At 42.8% G+C, this 23,278-nt stretch overlaps 1 protein-coding gene across 1 annotated transcript; it reads left to right on the top strand.

The window, feature by feature from the left end:
- The first annotated feature begins 5,861 nt into the window (after positions 1–5,861).
- Positions 5,862–22,187, top strand: SOD3 (superoxide dismutase 3). Its single transcript, XM_073609275.1, has 2 exons — positions 5,862–6,054; positions 21,239–22,187. The coding sequence occupies exon 2, from the start codon at positions 21,252–21,254 to the stop codon at positions 21,972–21,974; it is 723 nt and encodes a 240-aa protein (XP_073465376.1). The 5' UTR covers positions 5,862–6,054; positions 21,239–21,251; the 3' UTR covers positions 21,975–22,187.
- Positions 22,188–23,278: the final 1,091 nt, after the last annotated feature.

Here is a 23,278-nt window from a genome sequence, read left to right as displayed (position 1 = left end):
TTAGCAACTCACATGGTTGATGATTAAAACAGTCACATCTAAGCATGCAGGCATCCGGGGTAAAGCTGTCCACATAGACCATCCTCCTCACCGCCATTAACATCATCCCTTCCACGCTGTGCTCCACGTGCGGTTCAAGCTTTTCAGATCGCTCTACTGGAGGGTAGTCTTCCCGGTCAGTCAATTGTAGACTGACAGCGGTGAGAGCCGGCGGTGCGGGGGATGGTCTACGTGGACAGCTTTACCCCAGATGCCTGTGCCATGTGCCTCTTTTAATCAACAACCATGCGAGTTGCTAAATGTTGTACCTTCATTAAATGTAACTATATTGCTACACTTAGAGGCACCTCTCTTCTCTTTTATACCCTGTAGCTCAGGTGTAGGCAACCCCCGACACTGGTGCCGCAAGCGGCACACGAAGCCTCTTTTTCCGGCACTCAACTCCCTCCCCATCACAAGCGCAGGGAAGTGTCAGTGAGACACTAATGCATTCCAATTTCAGAATTCCCCACATCGCACCTACACTAAGGGGGAGGCACTGTGCCCCCACACATTGTAAAAATGGGAAACATTGTTTGGTTCTCTAACTTTGTTGTAGCTGTGATCGTCAGCTTTTGTTATGGGGAAGAGATTGGGTGCAGTTCTGCTAGAGGGTGGGCGGTCCCTGTTTCCAGGAGGACGACTGTCATTGGCTACTGCTAAAGTGAATCACAGTCCTGCTAGCCCCGCGTCCACCATCTGGAGGAAGATGACTCGCTTGGTTGCCACTACCAATCTCAGAAAGAAAGGATTACACTGTGATTGAGAGCCACAATCAGATGACACTTTGTGGAATTACTGTTGAGCTTCTGGGAACTTTGTTGAAATTATTCCTGAACCTTTGCGTCACTTACTACTGAACTCCTGCGCTCTATGTCCCTTTAAGCCAGAGCCAGTATTCCGTGCAATGAAAATCGCATCTAAGTTTTCCTGTGGCGCAGAGCGCCAAATTTTTTCTCAGCTGCGGGGGCCCAACTTATGATCCTGCACACAGGCCCACTGCTTTCAGAAAATGCCCCTGACCTGAGCTCATCATTGTGCATCCATTCCAGATGCTTGCATGTGACATCACATACATCACATACAAGCACGTGGGCTGGATGCGAGAGGTGGATCAGTAGGATGAGTATGCCAGGACAGGTAGATGTGTCTCATCTCTGCTTCCTTTCACCACTCTGCATATCACGCATATCATAGATGAGAAGAGGGTACAGCAGTGGAGCAGATGAGCAGGAGGGTACAGCGGTGGGGAAAATGAGCAGGAGGGGTTCAGAAGGTGGGACAGATGAGCAGGAGGGTACAGTGTTGGGGCAGATGAGCAGGGGGATTCAGTGGGTTGGGCCAGATGAGCAGGGGGGGGTTTAGTGTTCGGCCAGATGAGCAGGGGGGTTCAGTGTCGGGGCAGATGAGAAGAGGGTTCAGTGGTGGGACAAAAAAGCAGGGGGGTAGAGCAGTGGGGCAGATGTGAAAGGAGGTGTATTGGTGGGGCAGATGAGCAGGGGGTTACAGTGGTGGGGCAAGAGAGCAGGGGAAACAGAGGTGGGGCAGAAAAACGGGGGTACAGAGGTGAGACAGATGTACAGGAGGTACTTTGGTGGGGCAGATGAGAAAGCGGGTTACAGTGGTGGGACAGATGAGAAGATGGGTTCAGTGTTAGGACAGATGAGAAAGTGATTCAGTAGTGAGACAGAAGAGCATGGGGATACGGCAGTGGAGCTGATGTGCAGGGAGGTACAGTGGTGGGGCAGATAAGAAAAGGGGGTACATTGATGGGGCAGATGAGCAGGGGGTTACAGTGGTGGGACAGAAGAGCAAGGGGTACAGTGGTGGGACAAATGTGCAGGAGGTACAGTGGTGGGAGGGATGAGAAGGGGGTTCAGCGGTGGGACAGAAAAGCAGGGGGGTACAGTGATGGGGCAGATGAGCAGGGGGTTACAGTGGTGGGACAGATGAGCAGGGGAGAGTTCAGTGTTGGGACAGAGGAGAAAGGAGGTACATTGGTGGGGCAGATGATCAGGAGGTTACAGCGATGGGGCAGAGGAGCAGGGGGGTACAGAGGTGGGGCAGATGTGAAGAGGGGTGCAGAGTAGAGAGGAGGTACATCGGTAGAACACATGAGCAGGGGGTTACAGTGGTGGGGCAGATGAGCAGATAAGCTCAGTGTTAGGACAGATGAGAAGATGGTTCAGTGGTGAGAAAGAAGAGCATGGGGGTACGGTGGTGGAGCAGATGTGCAGGGAGGTACAGTGGTGGGGCAGATGAGAAAGGGGAACATTGGTGGGGCAGATGGGCAGGGGGTTACAGTGGTGGGACAGAAGAGCAGGGTGGTACAGTGGTGGTACAGAAGAGCAGGGTGGTACAGTGGTGGGACAGAAGAGCAGGGGGTACAGAGGTGGGGCAGATGTGCAGGGGGTTACAGTGGTGGGGAAGATGTGCAGGGGGTTACAGTGGTGGGGCCAGATGGGAAAAGGGGTACAGAGGTAGGGCAGATGTGCAGGGGGTTACAGTGGTGGGGAAGATGTGCAGGGGGTTACAGTGGTGGGGCAGATGATAAAAGGGGTACATTGGTGGGGCAGATGAGAAAGGGGGTACATTGGTGGGCCAGATGAGGAAGGGGGTACATTGGTGGGCTAGATGAGCAGGATGGTACAGTGGTGGGGCAGATGAGCACAGCAGGAGGTTACAATTGTGGGGCAGATGAGCAGTGGAGTACAGTGGTGGGGCAGGTGTGCAGGGGGTTACAGTGGTGGGGCAGATGAGCAGGGGGGCTGATCTGAGGCGTGAGAGTGCAGGATGTTAATTTCTCACTACTAAAGTCGTTTACAGCATTTACTTTATAAAGAATCCTCTTCGTGATTGAGAGTGTGAAGTTGAAATTTTTTTAGTTAAAAAATCTTCACGCTCAATTTCTTTGAAAACATTTTTCGGCACACTGTGCTCAAAAGGTTGCCTACCCCTGCTGTGGCTCCTGCTGGATTTTGCTTCTAATCCCCTTGTGGAGGCCTCCATTTGTGGATGGACATTTTATGGTTACGCAACCTGGTCACATTGCTATAATCTTTTTATATGAACTATAAACTGAAGGACTTATGAATAAATGGTTGTGGGACAAATCTTTTGAGTTTCCATTATTCCTTATGGAGAAATTTTGCATTGATTTACAAGTGCTTTGGATTACAAGCATGTTTCTGGAATGAATTATGCTCACAATCCAAGGTTTTACTGTGCGTGTGTGTATATATATATATATATATATATATATATATATATATATATATATATATACACACAGTATTGTTCTGCCCTTCACCCGGGACTTGGAGAGAGGAGGAGCAGTAGCAGCGTAGAGAGCAAGTAGAAGCTAAATGGAGGCAGCGGCTGATGTTCACAGCGCGGTGCTGCATGTCATGTTGCGCATTGTGTGACTTATGCTCAGCTGGGTAAAGGTGTGAGTGATGCCAGCGTCAGCATCAGCTTTTCTTGAGGGACCTGTGGGTTTAGTGCCCTCCCCCTCCTGGCGCCCACCTGGAGCGCCTTATGCTGGCGCCAGCCCTGCCTGGGGGCAACCGAGTACCGGTAGGTTTGTTTGCCTTATGGGAAAGGGGCTGCTATAGGTGAAGAACACAGAAGCCAGCTATAGTGTCTGACAACCTTCGTTAGGGGTAAGCTGGACATTAGATTAATAATGTAATATAATAATACATTAGTCATAATGTAATAAGCATATATAATAATAATGTAATATATACAGAAATGTGCAGATATACATTTTTTTTAATTATGTTTTGTCTTAATGTTTATGTGAATCTGTGGGTCTTTGGCATGTGTGTATTGTGTACCTCTTTAAACCATGCCCAACATTCAATACAATGTAGCCAGGTCCTTTTTTCAATACAGAGCCCTGCATGCACCACATTTCTTCTAACTTCAAGGTACCCCTCTTTCCCATGTTCTGTTTCAAAATATTTTATTACTGGGTTGCAGAGTTTCAGAATATAAAAACGTGTCAAACATTTAGCCCAGGTTCACACTGACAGCGGGAATAAAATCACTCGCACAATTTCATTCCCGCATTTCAGTCGCAACTTCGGGGGCGATTTCAGAGACATCTGTACAGGTTGCTGCACAGATGTCTATGGAAATCGCACCCCGAAGTCTCCAAAAGTAGTACAGAAACTACTTTTGGGAATCGGTGCGACGCCACTGGCAATGTCATGCTGACATGTCAAATCCCATGCCAAATTGCTCCAATGTGAACCAGGGCTTAAAGTGATTCTAAAGTCTATTTTTTTTTTTTAAATAACAAACATGTTATACTTACCTCCTCTGTGTAGTTGGTTTTACACAGAGCAGCCTGGATCCTCCTCTTCTTGGGTCCCTCTTTGCTGCTCCTGGCCCCTCCCTCCTATCCCCTCAGCCAGCAGCTCTCTATGGGGGCACCCGAGCCGAGTCAGAGCTCAGTGTATCCATTCAGACACGGAGCCCTCACCAGGCCCCGCCCCTCTCTTCCCTGATTGGCCGACTGACTTTGACTGACAGCAGTGGGAGCCAATGGTGCTGCCAATGTGTCTCAGCCAATCAGGAGCAGTGTCCCGGACGGCTTAGACACTCGTGGATATCGCTGGAGAGAGATGGGGCTTAGGTAAGTAATTGGGGGGTGCTGGGGAGGCTGCTACACACAGAAGGTTTTTTATCTTAATGCAACCTTCTGCTTTTACAACTCCTTTAAGCTTGAGCAGTACATCACCAAAGAAATAAGACATACACAAAACCATTAAAAGGCTTATTAATAATGTTAGTACATGAATATGTAGTTTTAAACAATCCAAGCTGTGAAGAGGAAAAGCCTATTCGGTGCTCAAGAGAATTGAACCAGTAGGGGGAAAACAGTCCCAGGGCAGGAAGTAGGGCCAGCACTTTCTTAATCTAGTTGATGGACCAATTAATGTGGGTCCGCGACTTGAGGTCAATGGAAAAGAAGGTTACACATGGTGATGTAGAGTAGCAAAGAAGTTAAAAAAAAAAATTGAAAAAGGAGAAAGAATAAGATATGAAAAGCCAGTAGTAGGGGTATGAGGGATGGGAATCAGGGAGGGCACCAGGGAATTATTATTATTTCTATACAGGATTTGTATAGCACCCGCAGTTTGTGTAGAACTTTACAATATAAAGGGAGACAGTACAATTACAATAGTAATTCATAGTTTAATACAGAAGGAATAGGAGGGCCCTGCTCCTGGAGCTTACAACCCAGGGAATGAAACCATGGCAACTTTCAGCACATTATGGCCCATCTGTGTGGTTGGTCTATCAGAGGACCAGCAAGGACCAACCCATGGGCTTTCAAATTAGTATTTAACAATTGCATCCATCTTATCATTTATTTGTGTGTTGAAAGACTACCACATCTTTTGCCAAAACCTTCTTTGATACCATAAATAAGAATGTCAAAAGGCAAAACTGGGAATTAGAACATTCTAATGGTTTAAGGATCACTCTTTCTCATGTTCTAAAGTTAGGGGGTATGTATCAACTCATGTTAAATGATTACACAAAATAAAATGGAATCATTATTCAAAATAAAAAACTCAAAATATAGTGATTGAATCAATAATTGTATCATATGTATTACCTACATTTTTTTTTTTTTTTTCTTTTCTGTGTTTCTTATTTTGCTGTTGCTGTTGTTGCCAGGAAAAAACTTTGGACGTTACATAATTCAGTTCTAGCACAGATTGGTTGGGCAGAGTTTATGTAACTAAATTATAAAGAACTTCATCCAAAAAAATACAGGCTCACTGGAATGTGTATCCCAATGTGTAATCCCACCCAGCCTTGTGTTACAAAACATTCCAGTCTAACTACACTCCAAAGCTAACTGCGCACATTGCTTTAATCTGTGCTGTTTGCTTCACTGGACACAGGACCCCTACTACTGCCTGCACTACTAGACACTGGACCTCTACCACCCTACTACTACCTACGCTACTAGACACTGGACTCCCTGCAGAACAGGTAAACAGCTTTTTATCTGTCATTGAAACCTGAAGGATCCCAGATGCTGGAACTAACTAGAATAACATAAAGCAGTGGTTCTCATCTGCTGGTCTCTGCACTAGTAACAGCATTCACAGTGGAACAAATCAAAACTGTTATATAATACATTTTGCAAATTACCTTTCTTTCCAATTTAGTTTAGAACAACCTTTCGTTATAAGGAATGCAAAAGGTGGATTGAGTGTTCCAAATATTTTTAAGCATGAACAAGACATGTCGTATCTTTACTGACCATAATATAAAATATGTTGATATCATATCAGGTTTATAACTTTGTCAAGATAATTTTTGAGGGTAGTTATCATGCCACAAGTAAGCGGATTATAGAAAATGAACATAGGAAAGATGAGGTTATAGAATGGATGGACGAAAAGAGCAGAGGGAAAATGAGAAATGAACCTAAAAAACAGCAGGGGGTGAAATCTAGGATGAATGGCGGGAATCAAAATTTCATTTGTGTTTTCCATTAATATTTATATTCAGTTGTTTTAATTTTTTTTTAACTTTTTAAGTTGAAGGGGGTTCTACTTTCATGAAGAGGCTGCTTTGTCTTGAGACCTTTGAGCAACATCATTCACTTAAGACCTTTGACCCACACCAGTCAAAATATCTTGCCATATTGAAGATCCACATTTGGAATCGAAATGTTAACATAATCTTTGCTGGTGAATATAAAGTTGTGTTCTGTAGCAGGTAGTTTTTCTATCAAACCCATATTACTAAGATTAGGGAAAGGCAGGTCAAGGGGACTCGTCACATTGCTGATGTCCTTGTTTAGGCTTGTGGTGACCTACATTTCCTCTAGCATTGGACAGTAGTATGTCCAGACAAGGCAACAGGTTTCATGATATTATTACAGTATATTTGTGAAGTCATCATTGCAGTACAAGACCCTGTGTGAGCGATGTTTGAATAATAATCCCGATTACATAATTGTTTTACGGAACCAAGAGCAGACATACATATGTCATAGGATAGAAGTTACACCATTGATTTCCATTTGTAATTTATTTTCAAATTTCACTAGTGTTCATAGCAATGTAATGAAGTAAGAAATGTAATATTAAGGAGCTTACATGAGTCATCTGTTTGTTTTAAAAATTAGTTCTTGTGAACCAAGAGCTAGTTATGCTTCTGGATGAGACCAGACAGTGAACGTAATCTGGAGAGGGTGTGGACCAGTAGCGGCCCCATCCATAGGGGGTGCACGGGCGCCGCTCCCCTATCAATGCGTCTGGACCCCTGATCTACATACAAGGTGCCGGACCATGGATTCCAGTGGGGGGTGGGGGTGTTATTTTTTTAAGCATGTGAGTAGAGCCAGAGGTTCTAATAGGCTTCAAAAAGGGTGGGCTCGGGGTGCAGAGCACTGCGCTCCGAGCCCACCCAGTTGTGTGACAATAGCAAATTAATATTTTCTATTCTCACACTAATCCTCCTCCCAGCCAATCAGGAAGCAGGTCAGAAGGGGGGTCTCTCTCAGGTTGAAGGGACAGTCAATCCTATTGAAAGCCTAGCTCCTAGGAGGAGGAGAGAGGGGACGCATGGCAGAAGCCGCCGTGATGATGGAGGAAAGGACACAGGAGCCGGCGCCCAGGAGCAAGCAAGCGAGTGGAGGGGGGGGTTGCCACAGGGGGAAAGTCCGCCCCACTCAAAAAAAAAACACCAGCCGCTATTGGTATGGACCCTGTGCCTAAGGGACATATGCATAGCTCCAAACTGTCCCTGATTTCGGGAGACTGTCCCTGATTTGGAACAAAGTCCCCCTGTCCCTCTTCGACACAATTCTAATCTTTTTGGCTCTATACACCACCACAATGGATTTAAAATGAAACGAACAAGATGTGCTTTAACTGCAGACTTTCAGCTTTAATTTGAGGGTATTTACATCCAAATCAGGTGAACGGTGTAGGAATTACAACAGTTTGTATATGTGCCTTCCACATTTTAACGGACCAAAAGTAATGGGACAGATTAACAATCATCCATTAAACTTTCACTTATTAATACTTGGTTGCAAATCCTTTGCAGTCAATTACAACCTGAAGTCTGGAACGCATAGACATCACCAGACACTGGGTTTCATCCCTGGTGATGCTCTGCCAGGCCTCTACTGCAACTGTCTTCAGTTCCTGCTTGTTATTGGGGCATTTTCCCTTCAGTTTTGTCTTCAGCAAGTGAAATGCATGCTCAATCTGATTCAGGTCAGGTGATTGACTTGGCCATTGCATAACATTTCACTTCTTTCCCTTAAAAAGCTCTTTGGTTGCTTTCGCATAATGCTTCGGGTCATTGCCCATCTGCACTGTACCATCCAATGAGTTCTGAAGCATTTTGCTGAATATGAGCAGATAATATTGCCCGAAACACTTCAGAATTCATCCTGCTGCTTTTGCCAGCAGTCACATCATCAATAAATATAAGAGAACCAGTTCCATTGGCAGCCATACATGCCCACGCCATAACACTACCACCACTATGCTTCACTGATGAGGTGGTATGCTTTGGATCATGAGCAGTTCCTTTTCTTCCCCATACTCTTCTCTTCCCATCACTCTGGTACAAGTTGATCTTGGTCTCTTCTGTCCATAGGATGTTGTTCCAGAACTGTGAAGGCTTTTTTAGATGTTGTTTGGCAACCTCTAATCTGGCCTTCCTGTTTTTGAGGCTCACCAATGGTTTACATCTCTCTGGTGAAGTCTTCTCTTGATTGTTGACTTTGACACACATACACCTACCTCCTGGAGAGTGTTCTTGATCTGGCCAACTGTTGTGAAGGGTGTTTTCTTCACCAGGGAAAGAATTCTTCGGTCATCCACCACAGTTGTTTTCCGTGGTCTTCTGGGTCTTTTGGTGTTGCTGAGCTCACCGTTGCGTTCTTTGTTTTTAAGGATGTTCCAAATAGTTGATTTGGCCACACCTAATGTTTTTGCTATCTCTCTGATGGGTTTGTTTTGATTTTTCAGCCTAATGATGGCTTGCTTCACTGATAGTGACAGCTCTTTGGATCTCATATTGAGAGTTGACAGCAACAGATTCCAAATGCAAATAGCACACTTGAAATGAACTCTGAACCTTTTATCTGCTCCTTGTAAATGGGATAATGAGGGAATAACACACACCTGGCCATGGAACAGCTGAGCAGCCAATTGGCCCATTACTTTTGGTCCCTTTAAAAGTGGGAGGCACATATACAAACTATTATAATTCCTACACCGTTCACCTGATTTGGATGTAAATACCCTCAAATTAAAGCTGAAAGTCTGCAGTTAAAGCACATCTTGATCATTTCATTTCAAATCCATTGTGGTGGTGTATAAAGTCAAAAAGATTAGAATTGTGTCGATGCCCCAATATTTATGGACCTGACTGTATACAGCTGTATATAAAAATGCACTTTTTATCTTTCAAAAAAGTGTTTCCCAATGCTAAACCTTTCATCCAATTTCTAAATTGCTGCATTTGTAAATTTCAAAAGCCAGTATAAAGGAATAGTAGTGGTAAAAAAAAAGCACTTTTAATTATTTTTTTTTTAAGAATTCTTCTTTAACCACTTCCAGCCCAAGCCAATTTTGGCATTCCTCTCCTACATGTAAAAATTATCTTTTTTTTGCTAGAAAATTACTCAGAACCCCCAAACATTATATATGTTTTTTAGCAGAGACACTAGAAAATAAAATGGTGGTCGTTTTTTATATCACACGGTATTTGCGCAGCAATTTTTCAAACGCAGTTTTATAAATTAATTAATAAAAAAACAGTAAAGATAGCATGATTTTTTTGTATAATGTGAAAGATAATGTTACGCCAAGTAAATAGATACATAATATGTCACACTTTAAAATTGCGCACACTCGTGGAATGGCAACAAACTTCGGTATTTAAAAATCTCTATAGGCGACGTGGTAAATTTTTTTACAGGTTACCTGTTTAGAGTTATAGAGGAGGTCTTGGACTAGAATTATTGCTCTCGCTCTAATGTTTGCAACGATACCTCACATGAGTGGTTTGAATGGCGTTCACATATGCGGGCATGACGTATGTATGCGTTTTCTTTTGCATGCTTGCGGGGATGGGGGCACTTTAAAAAGGAAAAAAAAAAAAGTTTTTTTTTTTTTTTCTTTTACACTTTCCCTTAATTAATTTTTTTTTTTAAATCACTTTTATTCCTATTACAGGAATAGTAAACATCCCTTATAATAGGAATAGGGCATGACCGGTCCTCTTTACAGAGGAATCTGGGGTCTATAAGACCCCACATCTCTTTAGGCTGGAAAGCCTGAGATCAAAAAAAAAAGTTACAGAGGAGGTCTTGGACTAGAATTGTTGCTCTCGCTCTAATATTTGCAACAATACCTCACATGTGTGGTTTGAATGCCGTTTACATATGCGGGCATAACGTACGTAGAAATTAAACATCCCTTATAATAGGTATAGGGCATGACCGGTCCTCTTTACAGAGGAATCCGGCGTCTATCAGACCCCACATCTCTTCTCTAGGTTGGAAAGCCTGAGATCAAAAAAAAAAAAAAAAAAAAAAGCAATCTCAGCCTTTCCTGGTAAAAAAAACGACAGTGTTTACATCTGCCGAGGCCGGACGTGACATCATGAAGTCGTGCCCGGCCTCTGAAGTTCATAAAGATGGCTGGGGACCATCTGGTCTGTGTTCAGCTCTATGGTAAATGCCGGGCGTCAGCCAATTCCTTCTCCAGCTCGCCCGTGCAAGCACTGGAAGGCGGCAGGAGGAGGGGGATGTCCCCTCACACCACCTGTAAAAACAATCAAGCGGCCGAACAGTCACTATGATTGTTTTTACATGACAAAGAATCGCAGGCATCATTCAGATATCGCCACTCAAAATCCAGGACGTCATATGACAGCCTGCGGGCAGGAAGTGGTTAAGGGGCATGGCAAGGGGTGTGTCCTATGCCTACACGTTTTTGCTAATAGGTATCCCTCGTTCCCATCTCAAAAAGTTGAGAGGTATGCATATGCTGTGGACCAACTTGGGAAAACAATCGATAGGACAGGTAGAATACCAATCAAAATCACTACTATTCCCCCGACATCAATGTCTACAATTGGCCAATCTCCCCTTCCTCCACTTTTCTGGATTTCTTGACATTACCATTTATCAAAGTAATTGTGTCTGTGACAGCGTCGGCTGCACAAAGGCACCAGCAGGTGGTTAGATCAAGCCTGAAAGTCTCCATATGAAAACAAACATTCCTAGTTAATAAACCAGGACAATTTAGAAAACCGCACTAGCCAGTTTCCTCAAAGCTCTCTCTATAATTGTTGGCGTTATTATATGAAGATCAGAATTTGTGTATGAATAAAGCACAACTTTTATAAAAAGTTTTTTCATAAAGGAGCAAAATTAAGCTCCTTGCAGAAATAAATCAGACACTTCCGTTAGGTTCAAAACTGTAGTAAAATAATAGAGCCAAAACCTAATTTGTCAATATAGGGTCCACCGTGTACTTGTTTTGCTTCTGCGCTTTTTAGAAGTGCATCACGCTTGAATTTGTTCAGGACACTTGGCACATGAATGTATTCCGTGAATAAAAAAAAAACTCATCTGCGTATATATTAATATTTAGATAATCTGACCTACTGTCTGTGTTATCACTGCTTCTATTTATCTAGCGATAAAAATAAATCTTTGTATACCGCTGAAAGTAACTATCCTTTTAATTTATTCAGATCAGAAACAACGGTTCCCACTATTCCCTATTGAGTCAATATTTGTGGATGAACCCTGCCAAGTTAACCTGGCTCCTCCATATTTCCTGGCACTCAGCTTTCCATCAAATAAACTAATACATAACAGTCCACTAGATTTAAAGGGTAACTCCACCTCTGAAGAGGTTTAAATACACTTTTTACCAATATACAGTAACAGCTTCCCTTATACTACACTTCCCTTTTTTTTTTTTTTTTTTTTGCTTCTAAAAAATTCCCATTTTCAGTTGCTGTCCTTTTTTTTTTTTTTCCAAACAAAAGCACAGACAAGTTTCTACAAATGGTTATTTACTGTGGTGTGTAAACTATGTAACAACTCTTCTCCTCCCTTTGTTAAGACGTAACACCAGCCAAAAAAATGTTTTGGTTTTGGATAGTAAGGAAAGATCAGAACCTTTGTTACCATTTTATTTTTATCTGTGTGAGAGATGGTGCCAGGCTAAACAGGAAGTGAGGAGAAATGTGTACGGTGGGGACACAGCAATAAATACACATTTTCTAGTAGAGTAAAAAATGTTGAGAACCATAGTTAGGATTCTATTGCTATGTGTGTTCCAAGGAGGGAGATTTTCTCTTCACTTCCTGTCCAGGTGATAGGTTTCAGACAGAACAGGAAGAGAGGAAAGTTCAACTCTGGAATAGAGAAAAAAGTTTCAGTGCTGACCCCTCCCATGCATAGCAAGGGTTGAACGCTAGTTATCTCTAGGGGTAGAGAACAATGGTGCATTACTTACCCATCATTCCTCTTGTCTTCTGGGCTGCGGGTGGTCCCTCAGCATCATATAGGTGACCTGCCGCACAAACTGGGGGAGCCTGCAGGAGCGAGGAATAAAGTGAGTATCATGGTTTACTTCTCTATCCAAAGGCAAAAACGAGCATATAACCCTTGTACTGGTGGAGGTCACAAAAAGGGTATTTTTTCCTGTACCTGAAGATTACATTTAAAGTGGTTGTAAACCCTTACATATATCCAGTGAAGTGACTGGCCTCAGGTGATACACAGAGATGAAACAAATCCTCCTACATACAGTATTTCACAAAAGTAAGTACACCCCAAACATTTTTGTAAATATTTTATTATATCTTTTCATGTGACAACACTAAAGAGATGACACTTTGCTACAATGTAAAGTAGTGAGTGTACAGCTTGTATAACAGTGTAAATTTTCTGTCTCCTCGAAATAACTCAACACACAGCCATTAATGTCTAAACCGCTGGCAACAAAAGTGAGTACACCCCTAAGTGAAAATGTCCAAATTGGGCCCAATTTTCCCTCCCCGGTGTCATGTGACTCGTTAGTGTTACAAGGTCTCAGGTGTGAATGGGGAGCAGGTGTGTTAAGTTTGGTGTTATCACTCTCACTCTCTCATACTGGTCACTGGAAGTTCAACATGGCACCTCATGGCAAAAAACTCTCTGAGGATCTGAAAAAAAGAATTGTTGCTCTACACAAAGATGGCCTAGGCCAGTGATGGCAAACCTTGGCACCCCAGATGTTTTGGAACTACATTTCCCATGATGCTCATGCACTCTGCAGTGTAGTTGAGCATCATGGGAAATGTACTTCCAAATCATCTGGCATGCCAAGGTTCGCCATCACTTGCCTAGGCTATAAGAAGACTGCCAAGACCCTGAAACTGAGCTGCAGCACAGTGGCCAAGACCATACAGCGGTTTAACAGGACAGGTTCCACTCAGAACATGCCCCGCCATGGTCGACCAAAGAAGTTGAGTGCACATGCTCAGCGTCATATCCAGAGGTTGTCTTTGGGAAATAGATGTATGAATGCTGCCAGCATTGCTGCAGAGGTTGAAGGGGTGGGGGCAGCCTGTCAGTGTTTAGACCATACGCTGCACGCTGCATCAAATTGGTCTGCATGTCTGTCATCCCAGAAGGAAGCCTCTTCTAAAGATGATGCACAAGAAAGCCCGCAAACAGTTTGCTGAAGACAAGCAGACTAAGGACATGGATTACTGTAACTATGTCCTGTGGTCTGATGAGACCAAGATAAACTTATTTGGTTCAGATGATGTCAAGCGTGTGTGGTGGCAACCAGGTGAGGAGTTCAAAGACAAGTGTGTCCTGCATACGGTCAAGCATGGTGGTGGGGGTGTCATGGTGTGGGGCTGAATGAGTGCTGCCGACACTGGATGCCAACGTGTACTGTGATTTACGGAAGCAGAGCATGATCCCCCTCCCTTCTGAGGCCGCAGGGCAGTATTCCAACATGATAACGACCCCAAACACACCTCCAAGAAGACCACTGCCTTCCTAAAGAAGCTGAGGGTAAAGGTGAAGGACTGGCCAAGCATGTCTCCAGATCTAAACCCTATTGAGCATCTGTGGGGCATCCTCAAATGGAAGGTGGAGGAGTGCAAGGTCTCTAACATCCATCAGCTCTGTGATGTGGTCATGGAGGAGTGGAAGAGGACTCCAATGGCAACCTGTGAAGCTCTGGTGAACTCCATGACCAGGACGGTTAAGGCTGGAAAATAATGGTGGCCACACAAAATATTGACACTTTGGGCCCAATTTGGACATTTTCAATTAGGGGTGTACTATATTTGTTGCCAGCAGTTTAGACATTATTGGCTGTGTGTTGAGTTATTTTGAAGGGACAGCAAATTTACACTGTTATACAAGCTGTACACTCACTACTTTACATTGTAGCAAAGTGTCATTTCTTCAGTGTTGTCACATGAAAAGATATAATAAAATATTTACAAAAATGTGAGGGATGTACTCACTTTTGTGAGATACTGTAAGTTGTACCTTTTTGTTTGCAGCCATTTGTCCTGAACATCCTTGTAAAACTCATAGATGAAAAGGATTTTTTTACAGACTCACAAAACAGGGGGGTGGGGAGCTGCAGTTACACACTATATATGAGCTCTGAGAGCTGATTGGAGGGAAGGGACACACCCCTCTTCACACAGCACACAGGAACAGAGCTGAGGCTGTAAATCAGCTGAAGATCCCTCCCCTGTCACCATTTTATCTCTTGGTGTCAAGAAAACTTGTCAGAGGTAACTCCTACAGATGTCAGAGGAATGAGACAGCACAGAGAAATGACACAGGCCGGGTTTACACTGCTGCAACTTCAAAGTTGCGCAACTTTGAATCCGACATGCCGGCGCAACTTCATCGCGGCTTGCATACGACTTCTTTAACAGAAGTCAATGCAGGTCATATTGAAGTTGCATCAAAAGTAGTGCAGGAAGCTTTTTCTAAATCGGAGTGACTCAAGTCGCTCCTATTAGAACGGTTCCATTGAAGATAATAGGGCGGGACTTGTCATGCGACTTTGAACTCTCAAGTCACATGACAAGTCGTGGTAGTGTGAACCAGGGCTTAGTGCTTTGGAGAGAGGCAAGTAAACACTATAAAAAGATGTGCTTTGTTTAAATTTCATGTCTGAGGTTTACAATCACTTTAAATGTTATTAAACCCTTGTGTAAAAATATATACTGTATCTAGCAGGATACCTCATTTACTTATTGGCTTGCTGTCCTCTGCTGTGCAGACTGTCATTTCTGAAAACACACCCACGTCAATCTATGTGCCTATGCTTTCCTTCTATAAGGTGGCTACACTGCCATGCTGGGTTCCCCTGGAACCCCAACGTAACCACCCTAATGAGTGTGTTCCAGGGCAGAACCACTACTGACCCTCCATATCATACAGCTCCCAAGAACTGCATTCCAAGCCACTCCCATGCCCCTCCTCCAGGCTTTGACAGCGGTTCCCATCCTCTTTGCAGAAGCATAACTTTATGTGATGTGCACTTAAATTTGGGGAAGCTGGGGCTTAGGGATGCACTTTTAAAAACATGGAAAAGTAAGTGCTCAATGACAAATCAAGACAAAATAAGTTATAGTCTCACTTCCTTGGGTGGACCTAAAAGGAAAACTAAAAACAGTACTGAAGGCTTAATACTACAATACCCATGACATAGATGGCATTTAAATCCTAAAAGTGGCTCTAATCTCTTCATCATGTGGTTACAAAATTTGGTAGTAATAAATTAAAACTGAACAAGTAGGCCTAACCTAGAGGGTTCTCTCATAGAATCAATAATTTATCTGTCTGCCAAAGCTGGCCATAGATGGATTGAAATTCGTCTGGTTCAACAGGACAGACTGCTCTTGAACAGGCTTTTTATAAAATTTAGCTTCGATCAGTGCTACAGACAAGTGGTTGCAGTGCTATACAGTGTATTCTGATGGTGGGGGAGTCCCTGCTGTCAGAATACAATAGTGCAGTAGGGAGGATTCTTTCATCCAGAGGGAATGTGTGGATGGGGGAATTTTTTTTCTTTATGATCAGCCAGCTTGCTGATCAAAAAAAAAACGATCCATGTATGGCCAGCTTAATTGCCATAGTTTTGAGCGGCAGCATAATATCACACCCCATATTGCCCCTTGCTCAATTCCAGGTAAACTCTCTTCGCCCCCAGTACTACCCCGATCCTCGGAGGCCCCCCATGTGTAATTTGCACTGTTTTTTTGTATACTTATGCACTCACAATACGTCCTCAGTCTTTTTATTTTACTTATGATAGTTGTCATGCAACCTGGAAAACTGAGGACATCTAGTGGCAGAGAGGAATTACTGCAAGGGACAGCACTGCAGAGGAGATGAGTATTGCAACCAAAACTACTGTTTTCTGATGCTGCTGGGGGACTTTGGGTTTACCAAAAACCTACACTTCTGCGTGCTCCCAGAATAGAATTAAAGCAGAGGTCCGCCCTCCGCTGCAAAACTAAAAGCCAGCAGCTACACATACAACAACACTTACTTGTCCTGGTGTCCAGTGATGTCGGCACCGCAGCTCATGTTTCCATCAGCTGTCGGGTGCTGTTGCCAACATTGCGGGTAAGGGAACCCGGCAGTGTAGCCTTACAACTTCACGCCAGGAACCCTACTGCACATGCGCGAGGCTCCGCTCTTCTCTCCTACTGGCCCGGTGGCAGGGGAAGGAAGCAAAAGAGTGGAAGTTCAACCCTTTAACTCAGCTGAAAATAATTACGCCATGGGGTCGATTTACTAAAATTGGAGGAAGGGCAAAATCTAGTGCAGCTCTGCAAAGAAACAAATGAGCTTCCATGTTTTTTTGCCAAAGCTTGATTGAGAAAGCTGAAGTTAGAAGCTGATTGGCTACCATGCACAGCTGCACCAGATTTTGCACTCTCCAGTTTTAGTAAATAAACACCAATGAGTATACTACACTGTATGCAATAGCTAAGCCACATTTCTCAAATCTTAAAATCTGCATCACTGAAAGGCTTCTGGAACTATTTTAGGCCAAAACCTGTAATTCCCTCTGAGTTGTACTGCCAAATATCATGCATTCAAAACAATAAGAGCAGATACAGGTAAATAGCCTTTCATAAAACATTATTTCCAGCTATAATGTTGTGCTTGGACTGGTCTTTTCATAATGAACTACAGCATTCATTTAGACTTGTAAGGTACTTTCTTTTTATGTAGCAATAAGTCATTTAAAAAGGCAAGGTCTATCTCGAGGTGTAAAGATCTGTAATTATCCCAGAATTAGAGGCTGTCTTCCAAGTTATGCTCTTGCTAATCAGAGACTACAGATCCATTCTCCGTTTTTTCCATGGAATTCCAGATCCTTGTGACATTTTAAATACAGGATAAAGATGTTGAATGGATGTAGTGAAAATGACTCTATTTCATATTCAGCTATGGCCTTGTTCCATCACAAATATTGCCTTTAGTCTTCCATTAAGGGTACATTCTAAGAAGACAGAAAAACTTGGCATGTAAAACCTAGCTGTATCTCACTTCAAGATTTTCTGAATGACTGATCCAGAACAAGTGCTCAGAACAGGAAATGTAGAAAGAGGTCTGAAGTCCTTATCTAACTAAGTCTTTGTTCTGGTTTAGACACTTGACATATTATGAATAGATGGACAACATGACAGCCAAGCAATAAGCATTTGCAGAGTAAGAACTCAATGGCAGCCTCCAAGATTGTATTTAAAGTGACCTTTGCAATTCCTCTTACTGTCCCATCTAACATTACCTGTGCAGGGAGTATAAGCTATTTATTGCACCCTTTGTCATCATGCCAGCTCTCTAGCAATGCACACACAGCAGCTGTGAAACTCTGTAAAAATCAACTTTTTTTTTTTGGATGTCTGTGTCTGTGTATCTGTGCCCAAATACAGCCTGGAATTATTTTTCAGCTGGTCAGGAAAAGGGGGGTGATGTAATCGAATCTGGTCAGGTAAAGTAAAGTCAATTAATACACAGAGTTCCACAGCTTCTACTGTATTTAAAGCGGGGGTTCACCCACACCGCCAAAAAAAAAAAAATATTAAAAGCCAGAAGCTACAAATACTGCAGCTGCTGACTTTTAATACATGGCCACTTACCTGTCCCGGGGTCCAGCGATGTCGGCAGGGGACGCCGAGAACCCACTCGGTTCTCGGCAGCTGCCGCCGCCATCCTAGGTGAGGGAATCAGGAAGTGAAGCGTTGCGGCTTCACTTCCCGGTTCCCTACTGCGCATGCGCGAGTCGCGCTGCGCGTCCCTAGTGGTCCCCGCTCTCAGCTGGGAGCTGTGTGTTCCCAGCAGACAGCGCGGTGGGGACGGGAAGAGTCATAGACTCCCATGGAAGTCTATGCCGGAAGTGGGTGCAAATACCTGTCTTTGACAGGTATCTGCACCCCCCTCCCCCCTGAAAGGTGCCAAATGTGACACCGGAGGGGGGGAGGGTTCCGAAAAGCGGAAGTTCCATTTTTGTGTGGAACTCCGCTTTAAGCGATTAGGAATTTTGTTTCCTGCAAGCAAGGGTTTGAGGCAAACCTAACATGTTTGAGGTTCACTGTCCTGGCAAACTAATGTGGGAATTTACCAGATCAAATTTTTTGTAACTCTAATGCCACGTACACACGATCGGACATTCCGACAACAAAACCGTGGATTTTTTTTCCGAAGGATGTTGGCTCAAACTTGTCTTGCATACACAAGGTCACACAAATGTTGTCGGAAATTCCGAACGTGATGTACAAGACGTACGACGAGCCGAGAAAAAGGAAGGTCAATAGCCAGTGTGGATCCTTCTGCTTGATTCCGAGCATGCGTGAACTTTTGTGTGATGGACTTGTGTACACACGATCAAACTTTCCAACAACAAGTGAAGTTGGCGGAAAATTTGAGAACCTGCTCTCAAACATTTGTGCCGGAAATTCCAGCAGCAAATGTTCGATGGAGCATACACAAGGTCTGACTTTCCGACAACAAGCTCACATCGAACATTTCCCGTCGGAAGGTCCAACTGTGTGTACGCGGTATAATACACGGCCTGGCCTTTGAACATATGTCTGCTTGCCTAGAAGGGCCAATGATACTAGGGCCTTTTTTATATATATAGGGGTACATGTACTTTTGTACTTACATAGGCAAGGCTGCGGTGGCATTTTCATCACTATGCCCCTCTTGCCCAGGAGGGGGTTTGCACATTCCTGACCATATGAAATATGCATATGAAAATGAGCCAACTTTAGGGAAAAAAAAAGCCTTATGCTGCTTTGAAGCCAGTGATGTCACTGATAGTGGAGCTAAAGCCCTCCAACTAAACAGCCCTGGAAGCAGCCTAAAGCTACCTTTTCTGAAGTTGACCCCACAGAGGGCAATAGACACTATATACTCCTAAAGTAGATACAAAATCTTGGCCAGTTAGAATTTTAATGTTAAAGCAGCCTTTTGGCTTGAGGTTTCTTCAAGGGTGCCTTGGCAAAATGCCTAAAAATTGCCCAAAAATTGTATACAAGCTGGCGTGTGGATGATGCCTGCCTTTTAGTTACACAAAACCACAGGTTTTCATTGTACACCATCACAACCTTTTAGCTGCTGACATCCTAAAGACCAATGGCATCATCAGTTGATATGGAGGATGGCAGTCACCTGAATAGCATCCTTGTTTGATCCTCCCCTGCCCCTCTCCATCAGCGTTGGGGTCACATCCGCTGAGTGATGGGGAAAAAACTGAGAGAAAAGAGAAACACTGGAATACTAGTCAGTACCAGTTTGCAAAAGTGTATTTGCTTTGGAAGAATAAATCGCATCTAATGTTGAGTGTTCAACTTATGTGGATGTTGCTGCATTATGTAAAACTATTAGAATAGTTTTTACATTTTAAAATGGGGTGCCTCGAGACTGTCCATAGTTAATAAAGGGTGCCTTGACTGAAAAAAGGTTGAGAAACCCTGTGTTACAGCACCATGTATCATAAAAGAATGTTTTCATCTTTTTAAAACCTGTTGATCTCCTGCGTTCTTTTTTCAGCCATTTTATTTCTATTTCTGTACCGGCATGGGCCGCACATCATTACTCAGGTCAGACTTCCTAAACATAACATTATACCTGCACAATATGTGTCAGGACGGTCACTTGTAACCTCCATTATATTCAAAGGTCACTGGGTGATGATGCAGGAGCACAATCGGAACACAGTTTATGCCCTATAATAGAAAGTGTCTGAACAAGGTCCTTCAGGGCAGGATAATCAGGTAGTAATTTAAAGAAATCTGTAGATTTAAAAATATTGAAAACTAACTTTTAAATGACGCTATCATGTTAAAGCATGCATGTGTGATGACGTCACTACCAGGCTCTGTCGGATGCGTTTTGTCACAGCAGACATCTTCAGGAAACAGCAATAATCGGTGTGCTTCTGTGTTTACAGTACATGCTTTTACTACAATATGTTTGTGAGTATCTGTTTTAATAAAGTGGGAATTTTAATAAAGGATTATGATTATAGTTCTTCTGTTTTCCTGCTTTATGTTACAGTAATCGGTGCAGAACGCTGGTAGCATCACCTTTGAAAAGTGTTAAGATTCCTATGCTGGCTACTTCTCTGATAGTTGGAGCTGATCACTGTTGGCTATTTAAATGGTCGTTTGGCATCCCTAGGGTATATTCTTATACACAAGTGCTTTTAGCCTCATTCTCTGGAGGTCATCCCATCTGGTAAGGAGGTGGTGTGTTATTATGGTGGTGGAGCACTGAAGTTCACAAGGTTCACTTTAAAAAGTTTCACCACAGATTTTTTACATGTTATATGGACCATACAGTATTTGTTCATTTTTGAATATTGATTTATTCATGGAAAGTCATTTTATACTGTTTATTATATACCATCACATATTTGTTCACACAATTTTAGTATATGTTAAAGGGATAGTACAGCTTATATGTATATATGAGATTTTACTGATTTAGGTTCCATTCTACTGTAATATAAGTAAAGCAGGACAGGTTTTGTTCAAACATGGAATTTAAATGCTGCGTCTGGCAAGGTCATACAGTTCAATATATACAGTATCACACAAGCTAATTCTAAATCTTTTTTTCTTTTTTTAGATATAGTCTCAATATGATGCTCCTGGCAGTCATCTTAGCTATCAGTATTTCTTTTGGAGCCACAGCAGAAGAGGGGCAGACATGCCAGTCTGAGATAACAACTATTTTACAGAAGGTCGATGAAATATATGATGCCATCTACAATGGAGTTCCAAACAAAGAAGATAAAGCTATATACGCCACCTGTAAACTACAACCAAGCCCAAAATTAGGTGATGATGAAATCAAAATCACGGGACAGGTCTTGTTCAAACAGGTCTATCCAAATGGGGAGCTGGAAGCAGTATTCTCCATAGAAGGTTTTCCTCAGGATGTCAATCAGTCTGTAAGAGCAATTCACATCCACGACTTTGGTGATATCAGTAATGGCTGTGATTCTGCAGGAGGACATTACAATCCATTTTCTGTCGACCATCCAAACCATCCGGGGGATTTCGGTAATTTCCGTGTCCGTAATGGCAAGATCCAGCAGTACCTCATGAATCTTGGAGCGAAAATGTTCGGTCGAGTGTCTATAATTGGAAGATCAATAGTTGTACACAAGATGGCTGACGATCTTGGAAAAGGCGATAACCGGGCTAGTTTGGAAAATGGAAATGCGGGCGCACGTCTTGCCTGTTGTGTGATTGGGACAACCAATAAAAATAGTTGGGAAAAATACATGGAAGAGAATGCAAAGTTAAAAAACCCAAGAGTTGCAAGACGCGTCACTATGCAGCAAAAGAAGCCAAAATAACGTCATTGGCAATGTGAAGTTAGTCTCAGAATGAATATTGCCTATGATGTTAGTAATGCTTTTTATTCAGGCATATTATAGAGCTATGCTAGTCACAAAATATGTAAAAACCTTAGTGTGATCAGTCAATTTTCTGTCAAAAAGATTGATGTTGTATACAGGCATTTTCTTTGTAAGCCTAAAATGAACAAGTAAAGCTGAAACATCACCTTGTCTGGTTTTGTAGTAATTATTCTATGGTCAAGTGTCATTCCCAAAAGATATGGGATATATAGAAATGAATGATCTACTAACTCTCTATTCTAGCAGCCACTGTCGCTTTCTCTGCTTTCCCAGGGTAGGTTTATCTGCAATGTCACTGCAGGTAATACAACTCATTCGTATAATAATGCTACATGACTTTCGTCAGGCAGGTTGAAAGAAAAAATTGTCCATTAAAGTGATACTAAACACACACTGTTAAATTTACACTGTCCCTTCTATTTCTGTATGTGGATGATGGCGCTGTATTTATTTAAATTAAAAAAAAAAAAAGCCTCTAAGTACCTTTTTCCTAATCAATATACAGCTGTCACGTGACCCAGCTCTTTCCCAGCCTATCTGCAGGGAAACATTGGCAGGGGATCATCTAGTCCTCTGCTGATGGTCACATGTTCAAAATAAAAAAAAAGCAACCTTTGGAATACAGAATAAAAATTAATATAAATAAACTGTTTGTAAATTGTCATACAAATATATATTTCAAATGAACGCTGTATTATTTTTGGCAATAACATGGTGTGGGTGGATTTCTGCCAGTAACAGGCTGTGTCACGCCCCTCCAGCCTGTGTCTAACAATAAGAGGGAGGTGAAGTCTCCATTAATCTACATGTAATATCCCACCCCCATTGTGTTTAGCTGGTTAGTGGGCATTAAGGAGGAGGGAGGGAGTGGGCTGTCATTTACCACTGTGTATACACCCACATGTGTGACTCTATAGTCACATGGGCTGCTCAGATGTGATAGGGAGGGAATGCTCAGCATAGAAACCCACTGAAAACTGAGCATGTGCAGAGCAACACCGCTCTGTAAAATCCCTAGCTGAATTGGGGACATTATCAGAAAGGGAAGATAGAGAGCCGCAGGATCAACCAGGGTTTTTTTTTTTTTTTTTTTTTTTTGCAGAATACAGAAAAACGAATCCCATAGTGACTGAGTATTAACACCATAGATTTATATTGAACAAACTATAAAATGATGCATGTCTTTGAGAAATCATGTATCGTATATGAACTTTACAACCACTTTAAGTAAAAAAAAAGTC

The sequence above is a fragment of the Aquarana catesbeiana genome, linkage group LG01, assembly GCF_042186555.1.
Source record: "Aquarana catesbeiana isolate 2022-GZ linkage group LG01, ASM4218655v1, whole genome shotgun sequence".
In the NCBI taxonomy this organism is placed as follows: domain Eukaryota; kingdom Metazoa; phylum Chordata; class Amphibia; order Anura; family Ranidae; genus Aquarana; species Aquarana catesbeiana.
The sequence above is the reverse complement of the archived record's forward strand: the minus strand, read 5'-3'. Positions and strand labels throughout refer to the sequence as shown.